This window comes from Lepidochelys kempii, chromosome 8, assembly GCF_965140285.1.
Source record: "Lepidochelys kempii isolate rLepKem1 chromosome 8, rLepKem1.hap1, whole genome shotgun sequence".
Classification (NCBI taxonomy): domain Eukaryota; kingdom Metazoa; phylum Chordata; order Testudines; family Cheloniidae; genus Lepidochelys; species Lepidochelys kempii.
In genome coordinates this window covers 99,864,378-99,886,081 of record NC_136387.1, presented here as the reverse complement: position 1 = coordinate 99,886,081, position 21,704 = coordinate 99,864,378, and the positions used below count along the sequence as shown (strand labels likewise).

General features: G+C 43.5%; 2 protein-coding genes across 2 annotated transcripts in view; both read right to left on the bottom strand.

Annotated features, from left to right (window-relative positions):
• Positions 1 to 13,181, bottom strand: part of BEND5 (BEN domain containing 5) — a 37,171-nt gene extending 23,990 nt beyond the window's left edge. The window contains 2 exon segments of the mRNA XM_073357769.2: positions 12,555 to 13,148; positions 13,151 to 13,181. Of these exon segments, the coding sequence (XP_073213870.2) occupies positions 12,555 to 13,148; positions 13,151 to 13,181 (625 nt within the window).
• The window catches only part of AGBL4 (AGBL carboxypeptidase 4), a 1,393,122-nt gene that overhangs the window by 533,702 nt on the left and 837,716 nt on the right, over positions 1 to 21,704 (bottom strand). The gene's annotated exons all lie outside the window — the stretch shown is intronic.

The following is a 21,704-nucleotide window of genomic DNA, read 5'->3' as shown; positions in this document are numbered from 1 at the left end:
AGACGCAAGAAGAATGTAGGCCTTATTTACATCTATCTCCATTCCCCAGTGCATTTTGAATGCTTATGCCATTTTAACAAAATGGCAGTCTAACTGCTAGATTTGGAAAAATCATGTCTGGAAACCATACAAAAGTAAGAGTGAAGTGGTCCATCCATGTTGTCAGAGAGCAGGACAGGAAAATTAGATAGGCTTCTATAAGACTGAAGGGAAAAAAAAAAAAGATTTAGAGGTGATAAGGAGAGAGGTAGGAGTACTGATTATCTTCTTGCAAGCAATTATCAAAAATTAAAACTTAATGATTAAAAATAACCCAGTGTTGGTGAAAGGCACTAGATGTAAAGCTCTTGTGCAAAGAAGTGCTATATTTGCATAGTTCAGGTATTGCACAGGCAAGCTGCAGAGCAAGTTCTTCTACGGTGCCTTGCAAATAGGTTTCAAACTAACCTGGAAAAGATCCCTTTTCTAGAGTTGGAAAATGGAAAGCAGTATCCATGGACCAATCAGATTCTTGGCCTAGGAACAAGACTGATACAACCCATTCACTTTGCATAGGTTACTAAAGCCATCAGATGTAATTTTCAAGACACTACCATTCTGAACCACATGCGAACTAGGAGCAATGAGATAAAATCCTTAGTCTGTTATTAGTTACTGTTTTTCACTGTCAATATGGCTCCTTTCAAATTCTGCAATTTGGTTTTCCCCCTTTTTGATTTTGGTGCTTATCTTGTGAAATTTACTGGAGACTGGACAGGTAGATTGAAGAAAACTCACATTCTCCTACACCAAACTTTTAGAAATTATGGGAGGAAAAAATGAATGTATACGTTAAAGCAACAGTTAGGACATTTTAATTTATTCAGCTCACCAGTTCTCTTATGTTCCACTGACTTGGCAGCAACAGAACATGTAATACCCTCTTATGGATGGTTTGTTCTTCTAGGTCTATTTATGCTTAATACAATTTACCCAGTGTTTTAGATCTAAACAAGCTTTTTGTTTATTAAACAAACTTGGTGTTTTTCACACTCTTTTCTTACATATTAATTGTAGCTACTGAAAGAAAGTCTCATGCTAAATTCTGGGATAATGCAGGAGTACTGGTTCTCATGGTGTGCAGACATGCATTTGGAACAGCTCCCTTTAAGACTCTAGTTTCACTACTCCTGCTATTTGTTAGGATTCCCTTGGAGGCCTCTTTCCACTTGGCTTCCTAAGAACTCAGTTCAACTCCAGCCTTTGTCACTCAGGTATCTGTATTTGGCACATGGCAGTGCTATGCTGAATAGCTCAGATGTGTGTGTGTGTTGGGGGGGTGAGGGGGCATGAATGCAGACTGCAGTGATTTGCTAGGTTAACAGGGACAGGTGCAGGAGAGGAGTCTGGCATAGAAGAGAATTTGCACCGTTTTGTGCCCCAAGGAAATGTAGAATATAAACCAAAATGCCTGGACAAGAATAAACTCATTGGCCCAAGACTAGCATAAGATATTAGCAGCCCTGGGACAGTTATGGCTTGAAGATTTGATTTGTAACAACAATGTGGCCCACATGCCTAAAATTGGTCTCCAACCATTTAAACTCTGTGCTGCATGTTAAGAATTGCACCGTACCCTTAGGTGTTTACGGTTATATTTTCAATTAGTTATTTCTATTAACTCCTGCTCCCATATACAGAATAAACCCTTCACCACTGTGGCCACATAAGGACCTTAGGAGGAGAACCATCACTAAATGGGCAAATGTAGCAGAGTGAATTGGTTCAGGATGAGCCACAAGCCTGCATAGTCCTGTGGGTTTTGGCCCTGTAAAAACAGGTATTCTGGACAAGTAGTTCCCAGAGGGATCAAGTGGGAACTACTTGGCTGGTCATGTGACTAAGGGAAGCCTGTGACTCAATAGAGAGACACTCAAAAAGCTAGAAAGGCTGTGGCAGTTGCTCCATGAAGAGGTGAGACCTGGAAAGTGGTTCTCTGACAAGGAAGGTGGGGAAGCCTTGGCGCAGAAGGGGGCATAAAGGAGACCAGGCAAGAGCGTACAAAGTGGCTCTGGGAAATAGTTTGAATTGACATCTGGCTGACCAGCCATGGTGTTACAGTCCCAGGACTGGAGACATACAGTAGAGGAGGGACATGGTCACCTTTAGAACCCAGGAGGGCTGGAAAGACAACTGGACTGAGGAAAGGCTAAGGAATTGAGTTGGAGAACATAGGAGGGCTAGCAAAGGACAGCTGGGGCTGGAAGTAGAGGTCAAAAGCACAGTGGCCTACAGGCCTGTGGAAGTCAACTGAGGCATACATGACCAGATGGCAGAGAGATAATCTGCTTGGTTACAACAGAATTGTTATGTGAAAGCACTAAAACTGAAAGCCGTATTCCATAGTCACAAATTGGAAACCCAAATGTCTCCTTAAAACATTCCTTGCATTCTAACCTAGCAACTGGGACTTGAATCTTGGTCAGACTTGAATAAACTGGATGTTTTAAAATACAGTTCAAATGCAGTCTTTTCGCCTCTGTAGTAAATGATGGAAAACTGCAGAGAAATAGCTCTGCACTCCAACTGAATGAGAAATGGCAGATCCGAGATTGGTCTAAGTACAAGCTTGGCAGTGCTGTGCATCTTACGATACCAACAGTAAAATGATAATCTAAGTCCATGTTTTCTCCCTTTCCCCAAATTTTTCGTAAATTTCAATCTTTGTGAATGATGTTGTACTAACAGAGAAACTTAAAACCTCTTCAGCCGCAGATCAGATACACTATGGCAACATGGGTGCAAATTTCCCTGCACTGCCATGCTGATCTGCTTCATTCCTAACTTGGACGAATCATTTCTGTGGTGAGGGGAACTTTATCTCTGTATTTACTTAAGCCAGCGATTCTCAACTTGCGGATCGCATGCGGCCCAATTAGCACACATCTGTGGCCCAGCTCAGCTGTGTGCTCAAGGCCACCAGCATGCCGGGGTCACCAAGGTCCAGGCTGCCAGGCAGCGTCAGGGTTGCCAGCCGGCACCACAGGTTCGGGGCCCCGGAGCTGCTGGCTGGCCCTGCGAGCTGTGAAGTCCACGGCAGCCCTGGGGAGGGGTCCAGGGCAGCTGCCCAGGCCCTGGGGAGGGGTCCGGGGCAGCTGCGCGGTGGGGGTCTGGGGATGGAGCAGTTGGCCGGCCCTGCACAGCAGGGGTCCATGGCTCCCGGCCAGCCCCGCAAGCTCCAGGGTCTAGGCAGCTGACCGGCCCCGCGTCCTCCGGGGCAGCCGTGTGGTGGTGGTCCAGGGTGGCCAGCCAGCAGGGTCGGGGCTACTCTGCATATGCGTCCCACAATGTATAATAAGTTGAGAACCGCTGATTTAAGCTTTGGCACTAACTAGCCCTCTTGTTTGAAGTGATAGATGCTATTTATGGGGGAGCACTATTATTTAAACTGCCCAAGGGCATACCTATGCCTGATAATACAAATAGACTACATGATCCCTTGCCTCCCACACCCTCCTTTGCAAACGTATTTGAGACATGACAACAAGGAGAGTCATAGGTGAAAGGATGGGACTACTCAGACTGTAAGTTATTCGGAGAAGAGACCATCTTTTTGTTTTGTGTGTACATAGTGCCTAGCACTGTGGGGCCTTGATTCATGACTGAGGGCTCTTACGTGCTACCACAGTACAAATATCACTATGACACAGAAAGACTAAAACAGCAAGATTGAGTAAAGAAGTTAGATTGGTTTATTTGAAGATGGAAAACATCATTACAGATGACTATCAATTAGTTTCTTGTACGCATCAGGAAAAGGGGGGTCTGTGATGGGGTGCTCACCCCACATTAGCCTTGACAGGGTTACAGCAGGTTGAGAAATGGGCTAATAAACCAACAGGCCATAGCTGAAAGGAACTGGGTGGCTAAGCAATCCCCTGACTAAGGGAGGGAGCCCAGCAGGGGAGGAACCAGCTGGGATGGATTTATAAAGACAGGAAATTAGCTAAAGAGGGGCTGCTGGAAATGTCTGAAGTCACTCTCTGGGAGAAGTGTTTGGAGGCTACAGGGACAGGTAGCCCATAGTTACTCCCTGAATGGGGGGAGTTAGGAGGCTGGCAAACTCAGAGAGGAGGGAGCACCAGATGGTAAGGAAAAGGGCTCAGGGAAAGGCAGTAAGGTCTAAAAGGGAACAGTTCTTGACTGCTGACTAGTGGGTCCCTGAGTTGGAACTTGGGGTTCCCCTGCCAGGCACTGAGGAGTGGCACATGGGGGGCAGTGAAAGGGAGGACTACCTGAGGTTGCTAGGGAGAAAAGCTTTGGTGACCTAGAAGGGGAGAACACATTGTGACCTGGTCAGGCAGCTGTGTCACCAAGAGGCAGCAGCAGCTCATGGAGTGAGAGAGGTGCTGCAGACTGGCAGAGAGAGATGGAGTGCAACTGTGGGAAGGGGAGCTGACTCAGCGAGTTATTCTCCAAAGTGACCAGGAGGAGGCACCATCACAGGGGTGAGTGGAGCACCCCATCACAGGGTTTTTAGAAGAGATTTAAGAAAAGGTAGTGGTCTTGCAGAGCAAGTATTGGAGTAGGAAGAAACATTCTGGGAGAAGCAATCTTCATGCTAATAGGGCACGAAGGCTGGCATCACTACTGGAGAAGAGAATGTGTGGGGTAACTCCGTAAGAGACAAGACTGGACAAACTGGGGGGTGGAGTCGTGAAAGATCTTTAAAGAAAACAAGAAGTTTGAACTTGATGCAGTCAAGAGGGGGAAGCCAAAAGCTGAATTCAACAAGTGGTAGGGATGGCCGGATTACAGGCAATGTATATAATCTTAATGGCTGTATTTTGTACTGACTAGAGAGGGGACTTGGTTGGTAGGTCAGAGAGAAGATGACAGGAGACAATAAGGGCGTGGACAACAGTTTTAGCTTGGTGGGCAGAAAGATAAGACTAGGTATTAGAAGTGCTATAGAGATATTAGGATTCAGAAAGTCTGAATGTCAAGTGCAAAAGACAGGACAGAGTTTAAGATGACCCAGATTTTGGGCCTCAAGGACAGGGAGGATGGTAGGTCTCCAATCCCCCCACACCCAAAAATGACAGAGAATGGGGGGAGTTGACATAATTTAGGAGAGACTGTTTGGGCCATCATAAATTTAAATGGTTAAAGAGAAAAACAAGGAGATGATGATGGACAGGCAGTTTGAAAGACAGGTTTGGATGGAACAAAACAAATTAAGAGCAGAAAGACAGATGCATGAGTTGGCAGTTGAAGTCCTGTGAGTGTATGAGGTTTGCCAAAAAGGGGACATTAAAGAGAGTCCCTATGAGACCTATAGAGAAAGGGGAGAGGAGGATGACACGCTGGAGGAATGGCAGAAGAATAGAAGGAGAACTAGGAAAGCACAACGTCATGAAATCCAAGGGCGAACAACATCAAGCAAGAGTATGATCAACAATGTCAAAAGCAGCAGAAAGGTCACAAAGGATTGAGTACACACGCTGGGAATTGGCCTGGAAAAGACTGACAGACCTTAGCTGAAAGCAGTTTCAATGGAGTGGAGAGAACAGAAGCCAGACTGGAAAGGACTCAGAGAGGAATCGCGAGAGAAAACTAGATATAGTGGTTGTAGTCTGCCTCCTTGATAGGCTTGGAGGTGAAGGGGGAAAAGGAAGACAGGCAGGAAGATGGAGTCAACTTGTTGAGGATGGAGATCAAGGCAGGCTTGTTTCGTAGAAAAAAGGAGCTGGAGGAGAGGTTAAGGAGGAGGGAGAAATCCTGTATTAGCATAGGAATGGATTAGATAAACGAAGTCTCTTCCTTCTCTAATTTCTATGTCTGAAATCCTACATCAAGGTTGGCTCTCCTTTAGTAACTTTAATAATAAAATATACTGACAGAGTATGGGTGTGAACTACTCCCACTAAATACCAAAATTCTCCCACTTCAGAGAGATTAGGGGCAGGTCTCAAGAGTCAGACTCGAGTTTGAATGCACAAGATTTTGTTAGTGAATCACAAGTCTGATATTTCTTGATTTGGATAATGATCTACAGCAGAAATCATATTAACATGCATACTTATTTAAAGTCAGTTGTCTCAAACCTGACAACACTGAAGTATTTTGCTACATATCATAATTTTGTGAGCCCTTGTTTACCAGTACTCTGTAGTGGCACCTTTGGAGCTATTCTGGCTGACCAAATAAATCACTTTGGTGCAATAAAACTAATACATATATAAAAATGTAGGTAGATGTTTTCTGATTTTCCATTAATAAAAGTGTTAGTTCAAAATTCATGCCCACAAGTCTGACAATAATTGCCAAAAAGCAAACATGGCTCAACACTAAAAAAGTCAAACTGGTATAAATAATATTAATCTACAGATTTGTGTTTGAATTAGCTTTAATTCTTGAACAGCCTAACCCTGCCTTCTGCTTAATTTTACAGTGAAATTATAATAGTGTTCTTCTCTGTCATAAAACTGATTAAGCTACAGCATCAAGTAGGGAAAACAGCACACTGGAAAACAGGAATCGCTGTCTATATTAAGCATAGTAGAGTTTTAATCCTGGCTCCAACATTTACTCATTAGTTGATGTTGAGTAATTTACTCTCTCTGTCTTAGTGTCCCCCATCTATGTTTGCATACCTCACAGGGGTGGTGTGGAGGTTAGTTAGTTAATGCTTGTACAGTGCTCTGAACATGTAAACCGCTAAGGTTTATAATTATGGAGAAACTCCTTTAATCCTTACTGAAACCCAATGCAGCAGTTTTTAGAAAGTTAGAATTTTTTAAACATTGAAAACAAGTAGCACATTTTAAAAGAAGTCCCCATCCTGTATATTTCACTTGTATATCCACCTATACAACACCTTATGTAGGGGCTGGGGATTAGTTATTGTTTAAGAACTTTACAAATAAAGAGTGCTTTACAGCAACAATTAACATTTATAAGGAAAATTTCTCTTTAAAAAGTGCATTTTGAAGCCTCAGACAATAAGAACTACTAGGTAGGAAACCAACTCAAACTTTGCTATGGTTTCGCTGGCTGCCTGCCTGCCTTGCTAGAACACTTCTGAAGGGGCTCTAATGACCACAAGACCACAAAGCAGTGGAAATGCTGCATTTCAGCTGCACCAGAGGGTTAGGACCTCGAGCACCCCACCACAAAGGGAATCTCCCCAGTCACCTACCCATCATAGAGACGCCCAAGGCAAGAGGAGAATGGACTTGAGGAGTAGCCAGCAGATTTACACACTGTGGGAGCCCATATAGAAAAGTAGTAACAGTGCTAATATTTGATTCATAATACATTGACAATATTTTAAAAGAAAATAGTTTGGCTACTATCTTTTCTTAAATACTTCAGTGGCACTAAGGTAACATTATGGAGAAATGTCTTTAAAAAATTAAAAGGAAAGTGTTTTTCAGTTGCTTTAGGCTAACAAAAACATCTTCAACTTCCATTTATTTATTTTTGCTCCCATAAAATTGGTAGATGCTTTTAATTGTTAAATGTTGTACTTAATTATATGCACAGTCTTATTAAACCCTCAAAGTAAGTAATTTTAATGGAAATGTCACTACAATTTCAAGCACAACTCCATATGGTAGGAGGGATACAAGTACCACTCAGTGTTACTGAAAGTGACCTGTACTTACTTTTTTTTTAAAACACTGAAATTAGCTTTTGAAAGTTAATATTGGGGCAGGGCTGGGGGAAATCAACTGTGATGCCACATTCTAATCAGCATTCAAATCAGAGTATGGGGCGAAGGAACACTCACACCAATGAGTACTATATAAGCCTGTGTAGGGATTCATATGCCATATACCCACTTAACTGCGAGAGGAAGGGGAAAGGTTTATAAACAGTGTGTGTTTGGGATACCTTTATATTATGCCAACCCTTACGATGCCCGAACAGTGCACAAAGAAGAAATGCACTAACAACAGATTCACAACAATGCAAGTAGGAGCTTCAAGCCAACTTTGTATACACCACTTCCCTGACCAACACTCTGCATTCTGGGTGCACCTCAGCATCTAGCCTTATATATTTTCAATCACTGTAGTCCTTATGAAAACATTTTCCTTCTAATTAACTGCTGCCCGCAGATTTCCTCACCTGTATCTCAATTTCTCAGCCCTTTTCCACCCGGCCCCCACTCAGAACTCCAAGTGTCATGCTGTCACAACATGAATGGAAGTTTTAAATGTCCCTGAAGCACAGCAAAACATTTCATCACAAGACTTAAAGGCTGCCTTAAAAGTTATCTAAAAGGAGTTAAACTTGACAGGTCTATCTTAGTATGGGGCAGAGCTTAAGCCATCCCTAATGGGCAAGGACAAATGTGTGGAAACAAAGATTGAGGAGACTGGAGTATGTAGAACCACAGTTTGGATAGGGGGTAAGAATCTGAGGTAGCTGTGTTTGTTGTGGTCATGTGGCTGGGAAATTTTGAGGACAGTAGCCAGAATACAGAGATATTTATTGTTGCCAAGGAAAGTATGTTTCCAACTAGAAGATATTCCCTTTTAACTGGATAATGACAATAGCCTGAGGTAATAAACTGTGAGACCTCTGATTCTGAATTGTTTTTCTTTTAGCTGAGTATATGGTTACCATTTAATAAGCAGGAAGGACCCTCAATTTAATCATCTAAGGGCCAATGAAGTTATCTGGTATAGGATGTATGTAACAAATGGCAGAATTTGTCTAAAAATATTTTGGATGTTTGTGAAGAACCTATGAACTACGGATGGCTACTGCAGCAAAAAAAGGCTAAAAAGACTAATTCGAGAAAGAGGTCAAAAAGAAAAGTCAAGTAGTGGATCATTATATGAAGAGGCACCAACCCTTTCTAAAAAGTAAAGTACTAGATGTCACTGTTGCCTAGAATTCTTGCAATTTCAATTAGATACATATTAACCTCCCATTTCAAAGAGCAGTGCAGTGTTCCTATATGCTGTTGAATGACAACCACTTTTCACTCTAGTGGTGAATGAAATAATTCTTCTAGTTTACTTAACTGCAATTGCCTGTGAACTTTAAGTCTTGAGATTTTCATAACTTCTGCTTTAAGTGGCTTTCCAATGCTCAGTTTTCTCTACATTTCTTCTTTGGATCTGAAACTCTGTCCTTGGCCTCAATTCATGTATAACTTTTTCAAAAAGTTTAAGGAAAATCTCTTTGTTTAATTACTGAAGTGTTTAAAAGATGACTTAGTATTTCCCTGCCCTCCATGAAAGGCTATAACAATTGTGATCCTTTTGAGCATGCTCAGAACATTTCCTTTTCTTTTTTCTTAAGCAGAGCCCAATTTTGACAAAACATTTTTGATAGCTGTACCCTTTGTGTAGCAACAGCAATGCCCCTTACAGTATACTGTTGCCCAGCATGGCCTCACCGGTCTAAGGACTGTTGCTGGAATACTTAAGAAGGGAGATTATAAGCATAGGATTGAAATGGTGTGGGTTATGGGCCTGAACATATAGTCATTCCTATGGGGAGTCCCACTGAAGTCATAAGCCTCTTATTTATGCACCTAAATAAGGACTTGGGGCCAACATTTGAAAATGATTGACTAAGGCTTTATTAGGAACACAGAAAAGGAAAAACTTATTTCAAATGTTTCAAAAATTAAATATTTAATTGTCATTCTTAATGCACATGTGCATGGGCAATTTATTTTCTCCATTCCCCCGCTCTCCTTTAACAAAATTAAAAACGGGAAGGAAACAAATGCCAAGTTTCTCAGAATATCATTAAATCACCATTGCACAGACAGGGTTTGACAGTGCAAGCACAAATGCACAGGCATGACTTTACTCACTTGAATAGTCCTGTTAATTCAGTGTATGCAAATTAGCGCCACTAAAATTGTGGAAGATGTTCTCTGAACATGCTCAGAAGTGAGCACATATTTTAAAAAAAACAAACCTATGTTTAAAATATAACATATGAACGATGGCCCTGATCATGCAGTTTGAGCCAGATGGGAGGATCCATGCACCTGTGCAGAACCCCACTGAATCCCCAGGTGCTCCGCCTGGTGCAGGCCCATCTGCTTGGATCTGACTGAAGGATCAAGGCCAATGTATGTATTTTATTTATACATATATGCCTGTTAGAATGACACTAACTTTACATACAACAGTTAACTGACTAGTTAGAGAGCTCTGGAAACCTTGGGGCAAGCAGGGGGGAAGGCAGTGATCTCCTACATAAATCTGAATTACTATTACTGACTTGTAAATGAGTAACAACTCTAATATTCTGTTTGCGCGCCATGAGACTTTAGTCCTGAAACTATATGCCAATGGAAACATTTTAGAAAGTATTTCCTAATTCTATGATTTGCCACAAAGTAGCTGATTTTAAAGCTAACTTGCTGATAATTCTGTCATTGCCAAAGCTGATACAGTAACTACCAAATTCTATTCCCACGATTTTTAAGTATAAGATCAATTTCTCCCCTCAGGCACTAAAAACTTCTTGGAATAATAAAATAAACATTTAAGCTAGAGAAACAGCCAGAAGGTGATTGTTTCAAGAGTAAAACAATAATTCTTTGTGTGTAGTGTGTAACTGACTCAGTGGTAGAAAGGCTGGTTTTTACAGAAATATTCAGGGTTCATGGTCTTCCATGTACATAACTTAGCACTTAATGTCTGATTCTTCTCTCATATAGCTAATAAGAACATCAAGAGTTCCCGTTCATAGGATAAAAAATAGTACAAGAAATAGAACCTTCATACTTCAGGGCATAGGCCGACAAAAACAACTATGAAAAACTTCCTCTAGGGTCAGGTTATTCCATAATGAGGTTTCTTACACCTTTATCTGAAGAGTCTGGGCTGTTCACAGCTAAAAAGACATTATCCTGCATAAGATGGACCAATGCCCTGACTGGAATTGGCAATTCCTATATTCCCACCGGTTTTGGAACACTGTCAACTCAATGACCAGTACAGTTACTTCTGATTTATACCAGTTTGAGAGGGGAATCAGGCCCTACCTTCTCAAAACTCTATATAAATGTTAAAATGGGTGTGAATTATCATTCCCAATTTACACCTGGGAAAATAGGCACACAAGTTAAATGACTTACCTAAATTCTTGTAATGATACCATACAACAGAGTAAGTAACACCCTGTTAAACAGAAATGTCTGGTGATTAAATTCCTGTATAATGTCTCTTTAAACAAAAGCTACCTGTTGTAATTATTATTTTGTTTCTGATATTTACCTGGCAAAGATTTGTAAACTTTTTAAAACTAACTAAATAAATGGCTTAAAAATGACTTGCCTAAGTGTCAAAATCAGGATTAGAACTCAGGAGGTTCTCACTCCTAGTCCTACACTCATTCCACTAGACACACTGTCATGTTTACTGCACTCATTGAAGGCAGACTCTGCAAAACTCTAGAGTCATTTAAAAATAAATTCATTCATAATGTACAACTTGGCAGGCTCTCTAAGACACTGACATAGTGATGTGAATATTTTAAATAAATCATCTCACATTTAAATGCTTGACGCAGCAATACCAAGTTTTACAGGGGTTAGAATATGTGGCCCTGATCCCTCATGGCCCTGCACCTTGTGAAGTTGTTTACACCAATGCACAGCAGATGAAAACCATTCTGATTTGGTAGAATACTACACCCACTTGCAATGGTGTAAATGAATCCAAGGTGCAGGATAAGAGAATCCGGCCCTGTATGTATAATGGGGGTCTAACTTTTTTGTAGTAGAAGTGAGAGGAGCTTCTTATTTCATTCTCGTTAGGTGCAGTATGATCATTTTCATCTATTAGAAGTTATTGCTGTTATAAGTTCCAGATGTGCCAGGCTCCTCAATTCCCAGGTTGAGATTTCGAACCACAAAACGTCAAGTGCACAGCAGTAAACAGTGTCCTGGGCAGATGATAAAAGCTATTCCTAAAATCAAAGACACAAGGACGTTGTGGCAGGAAATTCAAACAGGGGCGATGACACCACGAAGGGCTGTCCAGTGGCAAAACCTCCCCTGGCGAATTGTCTCCCTCTCTCTTTTGGAAACCAAGCCGCGCAGGTAGTTGTCACACGGAGGCGGGACCCTCCCAGTCTGAGCGCAGCTCAAAGCGGAGAGAAGATTAGCTGGCTTGACCTGCCCATCACCTCCCCTTTCCCGCGGCCCCATTTGCCTGGGGGGGGCGGAGGGATGATGTGATCCGGGGGCCGCGATGCCAAAAGCCGCCGGGAAAGGTGACACCCCCCCCCTCCCACCCCCCAGGTGCGCGGCAGGCGGTCAGGGCGCGGGGCCGGGGGCTGAACCTCACCACACGTTCCTCCCCGCAGGCAGGCACCACAAAACCCTACCCCCGCCGCCAGCGGCCTGCGCCGCCCGCCCCCTCCGCGCCGGGGAGCCGCAGCCAGCGGGCGGGCTGGGGAGGGGAGAGGAGAGGGGGGGGGCGCCCCTGTCCCCCCGCCCCCCCCGCGCAGGGGGCGATTTGTTTTTAACCGGTCCGGCCTTCAACCGACCCTCCCTCCCCGCCCCGCCCCGCCCCGCCCGGCCTCACCTGCCAGCGCCAGGATCTGGGCCTTGTGCAGCAGCAGGCGGTCGCCCCAGTCGCCGGAGCCCTCGTCCTCGTCCTCCGCCTCGCGCGGGTTGCGGTACACCGTGTACACCTTCTGGTTGTCGAAGTCGAGGCGGGACGTGGGGCTGAAGTCCCGCACGCACGAGACGGGCAGCGCATAGCAGACGTTGTCCTCCAGGAACCGCACAAAGGCGTACATGGCGCGCGCGGGGGGGGGCGGCGGCGGCGGCGCCGGGCCCCTCGCCGCCTGCACTGTTATTGTTCCTGAAAGCGCGCCTCGGCGCTCGGCTGAGCGCGCCTGGGCGCCCCGCCGCTGGGGCCGAGCGAGCGAGCGGGCGGGCGGGCCCGGGCTCCAGGCAGACCGGAGCAATCCAACGCAGAGCGGAGGCAAGCCCGGCTGGAGCGCGGCGCTCGCTCCCCGCGAAGGGCTGCGGCGCGAGCCGAGCCAGGGCGCTCCAGCCTGCCCCAGTTGCCGCTCCGCGTGCATGGCCGCCGCCTCTGCCCCACGGAGCGCCCAGCTCACGCCTCCTTCGGGGAGAGCGGTGCGTGAAAACCCCGGCCGCACGGCCGCCCCTGGGTAGTGCGGACTGACTCCCGGTGCTGGCCCATGGCGAGGAGTCCCACCCGGGCCTGCAGAAGAGCTCGGGGTGGCTCCAAAGCCTGTCTCTCGCACCAACATAAAGGGGTCCGATAAACATGCTACCTCGTCCAGCTCGTCTCTGCTGAGACTCGGTTATGAACGATTTATGTTACACTCAATATTGGGGCTTAGTTAGGCCCCTGAAGAGGATTCCCCCAAAGTCAGTGGTTGCTCCCCAGGATTAAGAACAATCCATCACAACATTAATTTGGACTCAATGGAAAAACAGAGTTTACATTTAAGGTCTGTTTTTCTCAGAGCTGAGGGTACTTAATTCCCCGTCTTCACATGGAATCAGGGACAGTCAAGTCTGTTTGAATATCAAGCCTTTAAACCTAGGCTCTGTAACCTAGTTTCAGGAATTTGCTTGTGTTATTTATCTCCTGTTTTGGCCCAGAGAAGGGGGCTAATGGGAGAGGGTCTTCTCTTCTCCTCTCCTGGAAGAGTAGGACCTGGCTGACTGCAGCTGAAAAGCCTCCCCCCGCTGCCTGAGCCAAGATGATACAACTGTGTGCCCTAGGCAGGAACTAGGAGCAGTGGCCCCTGCCCACAGTAACAAACAGTGGAGATAAATTACCAAAATTCCTAGCAGCCAAATAGGCAGAACATACCCTACCATAATCACACGGCAAACCTAATGATACTATTCTATTTACCTTTTTTTTTTTTTTTTTGGCTCCCAAGTCCCTCGAAGATGGAGACACCTTCCTATCCTACAGCATTGCCCATTGGTTATGGGTAGAAAAACCCATGGCCCCTGCTGACTCCTTATCAAAGGTGAAATGAGCTACTCAGAGAAAACACAGGGGGACTACCAAGTCTCCTCCTCCAAAGAGGACAGCAAGATGGAGAGGGGTTGTGTGAAATCAAAGGGCTGAAAGACTTTCTGGCGTCTACCATAGGTTTGGAAAAGATCCGAGCTTCTGGATACTTATCCAAAGTGAACTGTGAATATTTTGCAGTTCACGCCCATGTGATGTGTTCACTTGCATGCTCTCTAGGTGGTACTCCCCTCCATTTTAGAAGCGGGCCAAGAATTATTTCAAGTGGATTATATTCAGTTCTGAGAGTCATCTGTGAATAGGAATAACTTGAGAAGTTTAACATGCAGCATATGAATCCTAAAAACAAGGGACACTAGTTTTTAGTCTTACAAAATGCAACACAAATATAACCAAACAAAGACAACCATGGTAGAAATTTTGTCCATATCTATATAAAGTACATAAAAAGACCAGGAATAAACTTAACAGACAATGAAGACATATCAAACTGATAGCTACATGCATTTTATTTTTACAACAGCTGTAAACTTCCCGTATACTAATGGGAGATTTATTACTTGAATGTGGACAAAGTCTTCTGTATCCTCCATTTAAGGTTTGGGATTTCAAATGCCACTACTTTATATTAACAAGCAGTGGAGCATCACCAGGCTGGTGTGTAATTTAATGTCAAATTAAGTCCACTAAAAGGCATAAATGAGAAATATAATCTAGCATTTGGGCTGCAAGGGAAATGAAATCTCAACAAAGATTGTGTTGCTGATCAAACAATAACAGCTGCTGTAGTGATTGTATCTCGTTACAATAGAAGTAGGAAGAGCTGCAGAAATAAACAACAGGACAAATTGATGCTTGGTGTTATTCCACTGGCTTCATTGGGGTACACCAAGGAGAAATTTGTCCCACACAGTTCAGTGGCTTGTGAAGGATTCGGTACACTGAATCTTATTGGGATTGTATGTCCATTGCAGCTGAAATCTATTTGAAATATCAACTACTACTGGACAGGGAAAGAAAAAAGGAGGAAAATGGAGAGGTAGTAGGTAACAGGAGGAAAGAAATTGGAGATATGGGAAAGGGGATAATAGGGTTGAGTATTGGGAATAAAATTAAATGTCAGGAAGGCCTGGACAATTTGTCCTAAGGTAGGAAAACTGAAAGAAACCATGAAAATAGGTAAAAAGGATAACACTTCACATTTCCATTAGCATTAGAGCAACTTTTAGAGTCCATTGGTCTTAGAAACATTTTAAAGAGACTATAAGCTGCAACATTTTACACTCCAAGGTCCAATTATGGCACAGGCTGCATAAATACATCGAAGAGAAATCCCCTGGTTGGCAGCAGAAATGGTTTCAAACCCTTTGGAAAAAGAAAAGGAGTACTTGTGGCACCTTAGCGACTAACAAATTTATTTGAAAGCTTATGCTCAAATAAATTTGTTAGTCTCTAAGGTGCCACAAGTACTCCTTTTCTTTTTGCGGATACAGACTAACACGGATGCTACTCTGAAACCCTTTGGAGAGGCTGCTCCACAATCCTCTGTAGACAGAGGGGCATTCCAAGTGACAGAATCAAGATGATGGGCTGCATGTTTACACATCCACCTGGTCCCAACCACATACATTATACCAGTAGAAGACATTATACTACTAAATAATTATTCTCCTAAAGGAAATGGATACTTTGCATTTCTGTTCCTTCTAGGAGGAAGATGGTTATTGGGCTCGATGCAGGAATTATTGGGTGAAATGCTGTTGTCTGTATTATGCAGAAGATCAAACTATGGTAGATCATCATAATGACCTTAAAAGTCAATGAACAATCTGCATTAGATAAGGTGAAGAATTAGCTGAATAGAGGAATCACTTAGAGACAGAATACAGAAGTGCATCAGTCCTCCTTTTATTGTGCCTCTGTGCACCAGTTTCATACTGGATATAAATCTCCATAGAGGCCAGAGTTTGGCCACTGCTATTTTAGAAGGATAAAATCTCAGCATAAAGCTTACAGATGTTCCATTGTCCTTGAAAGGGCATGGTTTTTAAACTCTTAGAAGGGAGCAACTGGTTTCTCACTATAAGTGAGATTTTCAACTTCCAACAAATTCATCCCTTTGTCTTAATTATGTACTTCTTTAGAATGACTGTCTGCTGAAAAACACTGTTGCATTGTTAAAATAAAAAATGAACCCACAGATCAAAAAGTCTTACTCCAAGAGTCAGGAAACCACAAAGTCCCAGCCCTTCTGGAACTTGTGAACTGTTATTTCCTGGAACTCTTTATACCTGTATTTTACTGCTGTTAATTCTGCTGAAGCATTAAAGCCAAAGATAGAGTCTGCTGTTCTGATGTGCATACCATGTGTTTCACTTAAGGATGCATGATGAAAAGTCAATAGTACTAAGCAAACAATAGTAACCCAGGCATCCAAATCTCTTTTTGCCAACAAAGCAATGAAATCAGGCTCAGTCAGGTGATCTCCATGTTCAGTGCCAAACCACATATCAAGGGAGGCTATATTGATCTCTTGTCTCCTGGTGAAGACATCCACATTTACCTTCAGCACCCAAGAGAAACCTGACTTCTCACTGATAACCAATAGACCTGGAATATCCTTTTCAGGCTTCAAAATGAGGGTTGGAGACCCTGGATTGCCCAGGGTACATCACAAATTTAAAATGTGTTTTGGAGTGCTATGTTTTTGTGTTGCCTTCTTGTAAATTTTGTAATTTTACTTATATTCCAAGCAATCAAACTTTCAAACACTGAATGACCCTTCAACAGCAGGTTCACCTACAGTTCTGCAAACAGTGTGACTCTCTAAAATGTGCCTTCCATACTGAAAGCTAATTCTGCAATTCCAGAGGGAAGAGACACTAAAGATTACATCATAGATTATAACACTTCCTTTCTCTCTACACCAATGGTATGGCTGAACATACTTTAGCTATCACCATATTTTAATGACATTTCACATTCAGAAGGACTCAAAAATAATTATACACAAGAACCAGACAATCCCAAGTTGTGTGTGCACGCACGCACATACAATCCACTGATGTGCTGGTTAACTTTTATTATTAAAGATACGATTGCTAAACGTGTTCTGGTCTTAAATTATCCTGCCTTTTGATACATGGCACATATCACAGCATCTCTTTTTTAATCTAGGAATGTAACAATAAAAGCTGCTTAATTCCACATGTAAATGAATCCTCCTCCTGTAAAGGTCACAGACATTGTTAGCCCAAGGGAGTAGAACTAAGGTTTCCTGAGAGCTACTCCCAGCTCAAACATTTAAATAGTTGGGGGCATTTTTTGATCACACTATAGCTGGATAGGAGGTCACCATAACACCTGATAAAAAATACAAAAAACCTGAAATCCAGTCCCCATGGACCAGAGAAAAAGAGAAGCATCTGTATGTGTACACTTACAATTTCAAGGAACTTCAGATACCATGGTAATGGATGCTATATAAAAGACCTAGATTAGATAGGTAAATCCCTGAGATTTAGGCCTTCAAAATCCACTATATCCCCAGATCCGTCCCACCAGAGGAGGCAGTGCACTGCTGCAGGGATACTCAGCAACCAACACCTCCGGAAGAAGAGTGATCTAATCTTAAGTGAGGTTTAGGGTAATACCCGTCAATCAGCTTTTAAATTAAGTCCTTTGGCAGTTGAAGTTCTGTGCTTGCATCTTGGCAGTAATTTTGACAGAATATCCATTCAAATTAATGAAAGTTTTAAAAAAACCACTCTTGATCCATCCGCTCAGGAGATGTTTATGTCCTGGAGGCAGCTGGTATATTCTGTAGCATTAAAAAGGGATGATTAAGCAATAATGCCCAGTGCAGAGGGCACTTCCTGGCTGCTAATGACGATCTGCATGAGTTGAGGGCCAGAGGTAAAAGCAGCTAATCATTAATTGCCAAGAAATGCCTGACCTGGAGGTCATCATTTCTATCAGACATTATGAAAATATAAAACATCAAGAAAACGTTTACTTGTGAGTTGGAAAACTGAGTCTCTTACAGAGCAAGCAATATCCATGGCAACATAGCTGAACTTCTAATTTTTCAATCCTTCACAGAGTAAGAGGTGGTCTAGGTGACCCCAGAGGCCTTTTCCATGCTACAAACGTCCTAGGAACTAATGGTGAAGTAACCAACAGGAAAGAAGAACTTGTTCTTCAAGGTGCCTTGTGCATAGTCTCCCACTTGCAGGATCTCTCTCTGGTACCACAGGACTTAAGGAACCTTCCTGAAAGCAGTGCCTTGATTTGTTTTTTCTAAACCAGACTTAGACTTTTCACCATTGCAGAAACTAGATTCCTCCAGACCTTCAATATCAAGAGGTCTTTTTAATTTTTATATGGCTCGAACTAAGGCCTTTTATAGTCTTTGGGCATTAATGTAAAGGGAATGTCATTTCTACTCAGTGCCTGTGATAATGCACCGAGTCCTGCTCTGCTTTAGCTAGGGTGACAGTACCTGAGGGCTTTAGGGCTAAGGCAGCACAAGTAGCCTATCTTCATAGTGTTTCCATTTTAGATATCTGGATGGCTGCTACTTGGAGTTCTCCTCACACATTGACACAGCGCTGTTATCTCTTGACTTGGCAGCTAAATCTGATTTGAAAATTTCCATTCTGCAATCCTTTTTTTACACAGAAATCCTTAACCCACCCTCTTAGGGGTTGTACTACTTGCTGGATTCACACAAGTGGGAATACATATAGACAAAAGAGAGGTTACAAACTAACTGCAGCAAAGAGTCCTGTGGCACCTTATAGACTAACAGAAGTATTGGAGCATAAGCTTTCGTGGGTGAATACCCACTTCGTCGGATGCATGTAGTGGAAATTTCCAGAGGCAGATAAAAATATGCAAGCAAGAATCAGGCTAGGGATAATGAGGTTAGTTCAATCAGGGAGGATGAGGCCCTCTTCTAGCAGTTGAGGTGTGAACACGGTTACCTCAATTTCCCTAGAAACCAACCCAGGGTTACACTTATACAGTTTTATTACAATGGCACTGTTAAGGGGGAGGGTAGGGGGGTCACACTCTCACACTCACACTCCCAGGACAGGCCCGGCACTGGAGATGTCAGGATTCTTCAAGGTAAGTGTTCCACAGTGCAGCGATGGACGGTGTGATGAAGGTAAGTCTTCCCGAGGCACGATGGAATGCAACACAGCAAACCACTGGCCAGGCAGTCCAGGCGAAGGGCCTTTACGGGAGGTACAAGCTTGTGAGTGCACTTCTGAGCACATGGCCCCTTCCCCTCATGGCTTGCAACTAGAGATGACTTGGCTGCATCTGGTTGGTCACACTCCACCTCAGACAGTGTCCATGCACTGGGGGTGTGAGCGCTGCCTAATCAGAGAGTCATGACCTGCGAGTAGAGATGACCTGGCTGTGTCTGGTTGGTCACACTCCACCTCAGCCAGTGTCCATGCATTGGGTGTGTGACTGCTGCCTAATTAGAGTCCCAGATACCTTGTCTACCTGGGAGCTCTTCTGATCTTCCAGCTGTTCAACCAGCCTATTCATTCCACAAGCATTTCAGAAGGGAGGAGGAGGGGGAAAGCCATTTCACAGGTATTCAAAGAGGGAGAGGAGACAAAAAGGAGGGGGCGGGGACTGTAACTGAAAAGGTTACAAAACTTAAAAGGCTATGCTAACAATAACTGAAGTTACAACATCTGCAAAAACGTTGCAGAACTTAATGATACAAGTTACAGATCTTACAATTGCACTTGAGCGGAGGCTTTACATAAAAACACCAAGGGTTGAGAAACTGCTTTTGTAGTTGGCAAGCCATTCACAGTCTTTGTTTAATCCTGAGCTGATGGTGTCAAATTTGCAAATGAACTGAAGCTCAGCAAAAAGAAAAGGAGCACTTGTGGCACCTTAGAGACGAACAAATTTATTTGAGCATAAGCTTTTGTGAGCTACAGCTCACTTCATCGGATGCATTCAGTAGAAAATACAGTTTCTCTTTAAAATCTGGTCCTCTAACGCCCCTACTCTACTTGCGCTATATTGATGACATCGTCATCATCTGGACCCATGGAAAAAAAGCCCTTGAGGAATTCCACCATGATTTCAACAATTTCCATCCCACCATCAACCTCAGCCTGGTCCAGTCCACACAAGAGATCCACTTCCTGGACACTACAGTGCTAATAAACAATGGTCACATAAACACCACCCTATACCGGAAACCTACTGACAGCTATTCCTACTTACATGGCTCCAGCTTTCACCCTGACCACACCACACGATCCATCGTCTACAGCCAAGCTCTGCGATACAACCGCATTTGCGCCAACCCCTCAGACAGAGACAAACACCTACAAGATCTTTATCAAGCATTCTTACAACTACAATACCCACCTGCTGAAGTGAAGAAACAAATTGACAGAGCCAGAAGAGTTCCCAGAAGTCACCTACTACAGGACAGGCCTAACAAAGAAAATAACAGAACGCCACTAGCCGTCACCTTCAGCCCCCAACTAAAACTCCTCAAACGCATTATTGAGGATCTACAACCTATCCTGAAGGATGACCCAACACTCTCAAAAAGAAAAGGAGTACTTGTGGCACCTTAGAGACTAACCAATTTATTTGAGCATAAGCTTTCATGAGCTACAGCTCACTTCATCAGATGCACTCTCACAAATCTTGGGAGACAGGCCAGTCCTTGCCTACAGACAGCCCCCCAACCTGAACCAAATACTCACCAACAACCACATACCACACAACAGAACCACTAAACCAGGAACCTATCCTTGCAACAAAGCCTGTTGCCAACTGTGCCCACATATCTATTCAGGGGACACCATCACAGGGCCTAATAACATCAGCCACACTATCAGAGGCTTGTTCACCAGCACATCCACCAATGTGATATATGCCATCATGTGCCAACAATGCCCCTCTGCCATGTACATTGGTCAAACTGGACAGTCTCTATGCAAAAGAATAAATGGACACAAATCAGATGTCAAGAATTATAACATTCATAAACCAGTCGGAGAACACTTCAATCTCTCTGGTCACGCAATTACATACATGAAGGTCGCTATCTTACAACAAAAAAACTTCAAATCCAGACTCCAGCGAGAAACTGCTGAATTGGAATTCATTTGCAAATTGGATACTATTAATTTAGGCTTAAATAGAGACTGGGAGTGGCTAAGTCATTATGCAAGGTAGCCTATTTCCCCTTGTTTTTTCCTACTCCCCCCTCCCCCAAGACGTGCTGGTTAAACTTGGATTTATGCTGGAAATGGCCCACCTTGATTATCATACACATTGTAAGGAGAGTGGTCAGTTTGGATAAGCTATTACCAGCAGGAGAGTGAGTTTGTGTGTGTGTGTTGGGGGGGGGGGGGTAAGAAAACCTGGATTTGTGCTGGAAATGGCCCACCTTGATTATCATACACATTGTAAAGAGAGTGGTCACTTTGGATAAGCTATTACCAGCAGGAGAGTGGGGTGGGAGGAGGTATTGTTTCATGGTCTCTGTGTATATAATGTCTTCTGCAGTTTCCACAGTATGCATCCGATGAAGTGAGCTGTAGCTCACGAAAGCTTATGCTCAAATAAATTGGTTAGTCTCTAAGGTGCCACAAGTACTCCTTTTCTTTTTGCGAATACAGACTAACACGGCTGTTACTCTGAAACTTGCTGCAG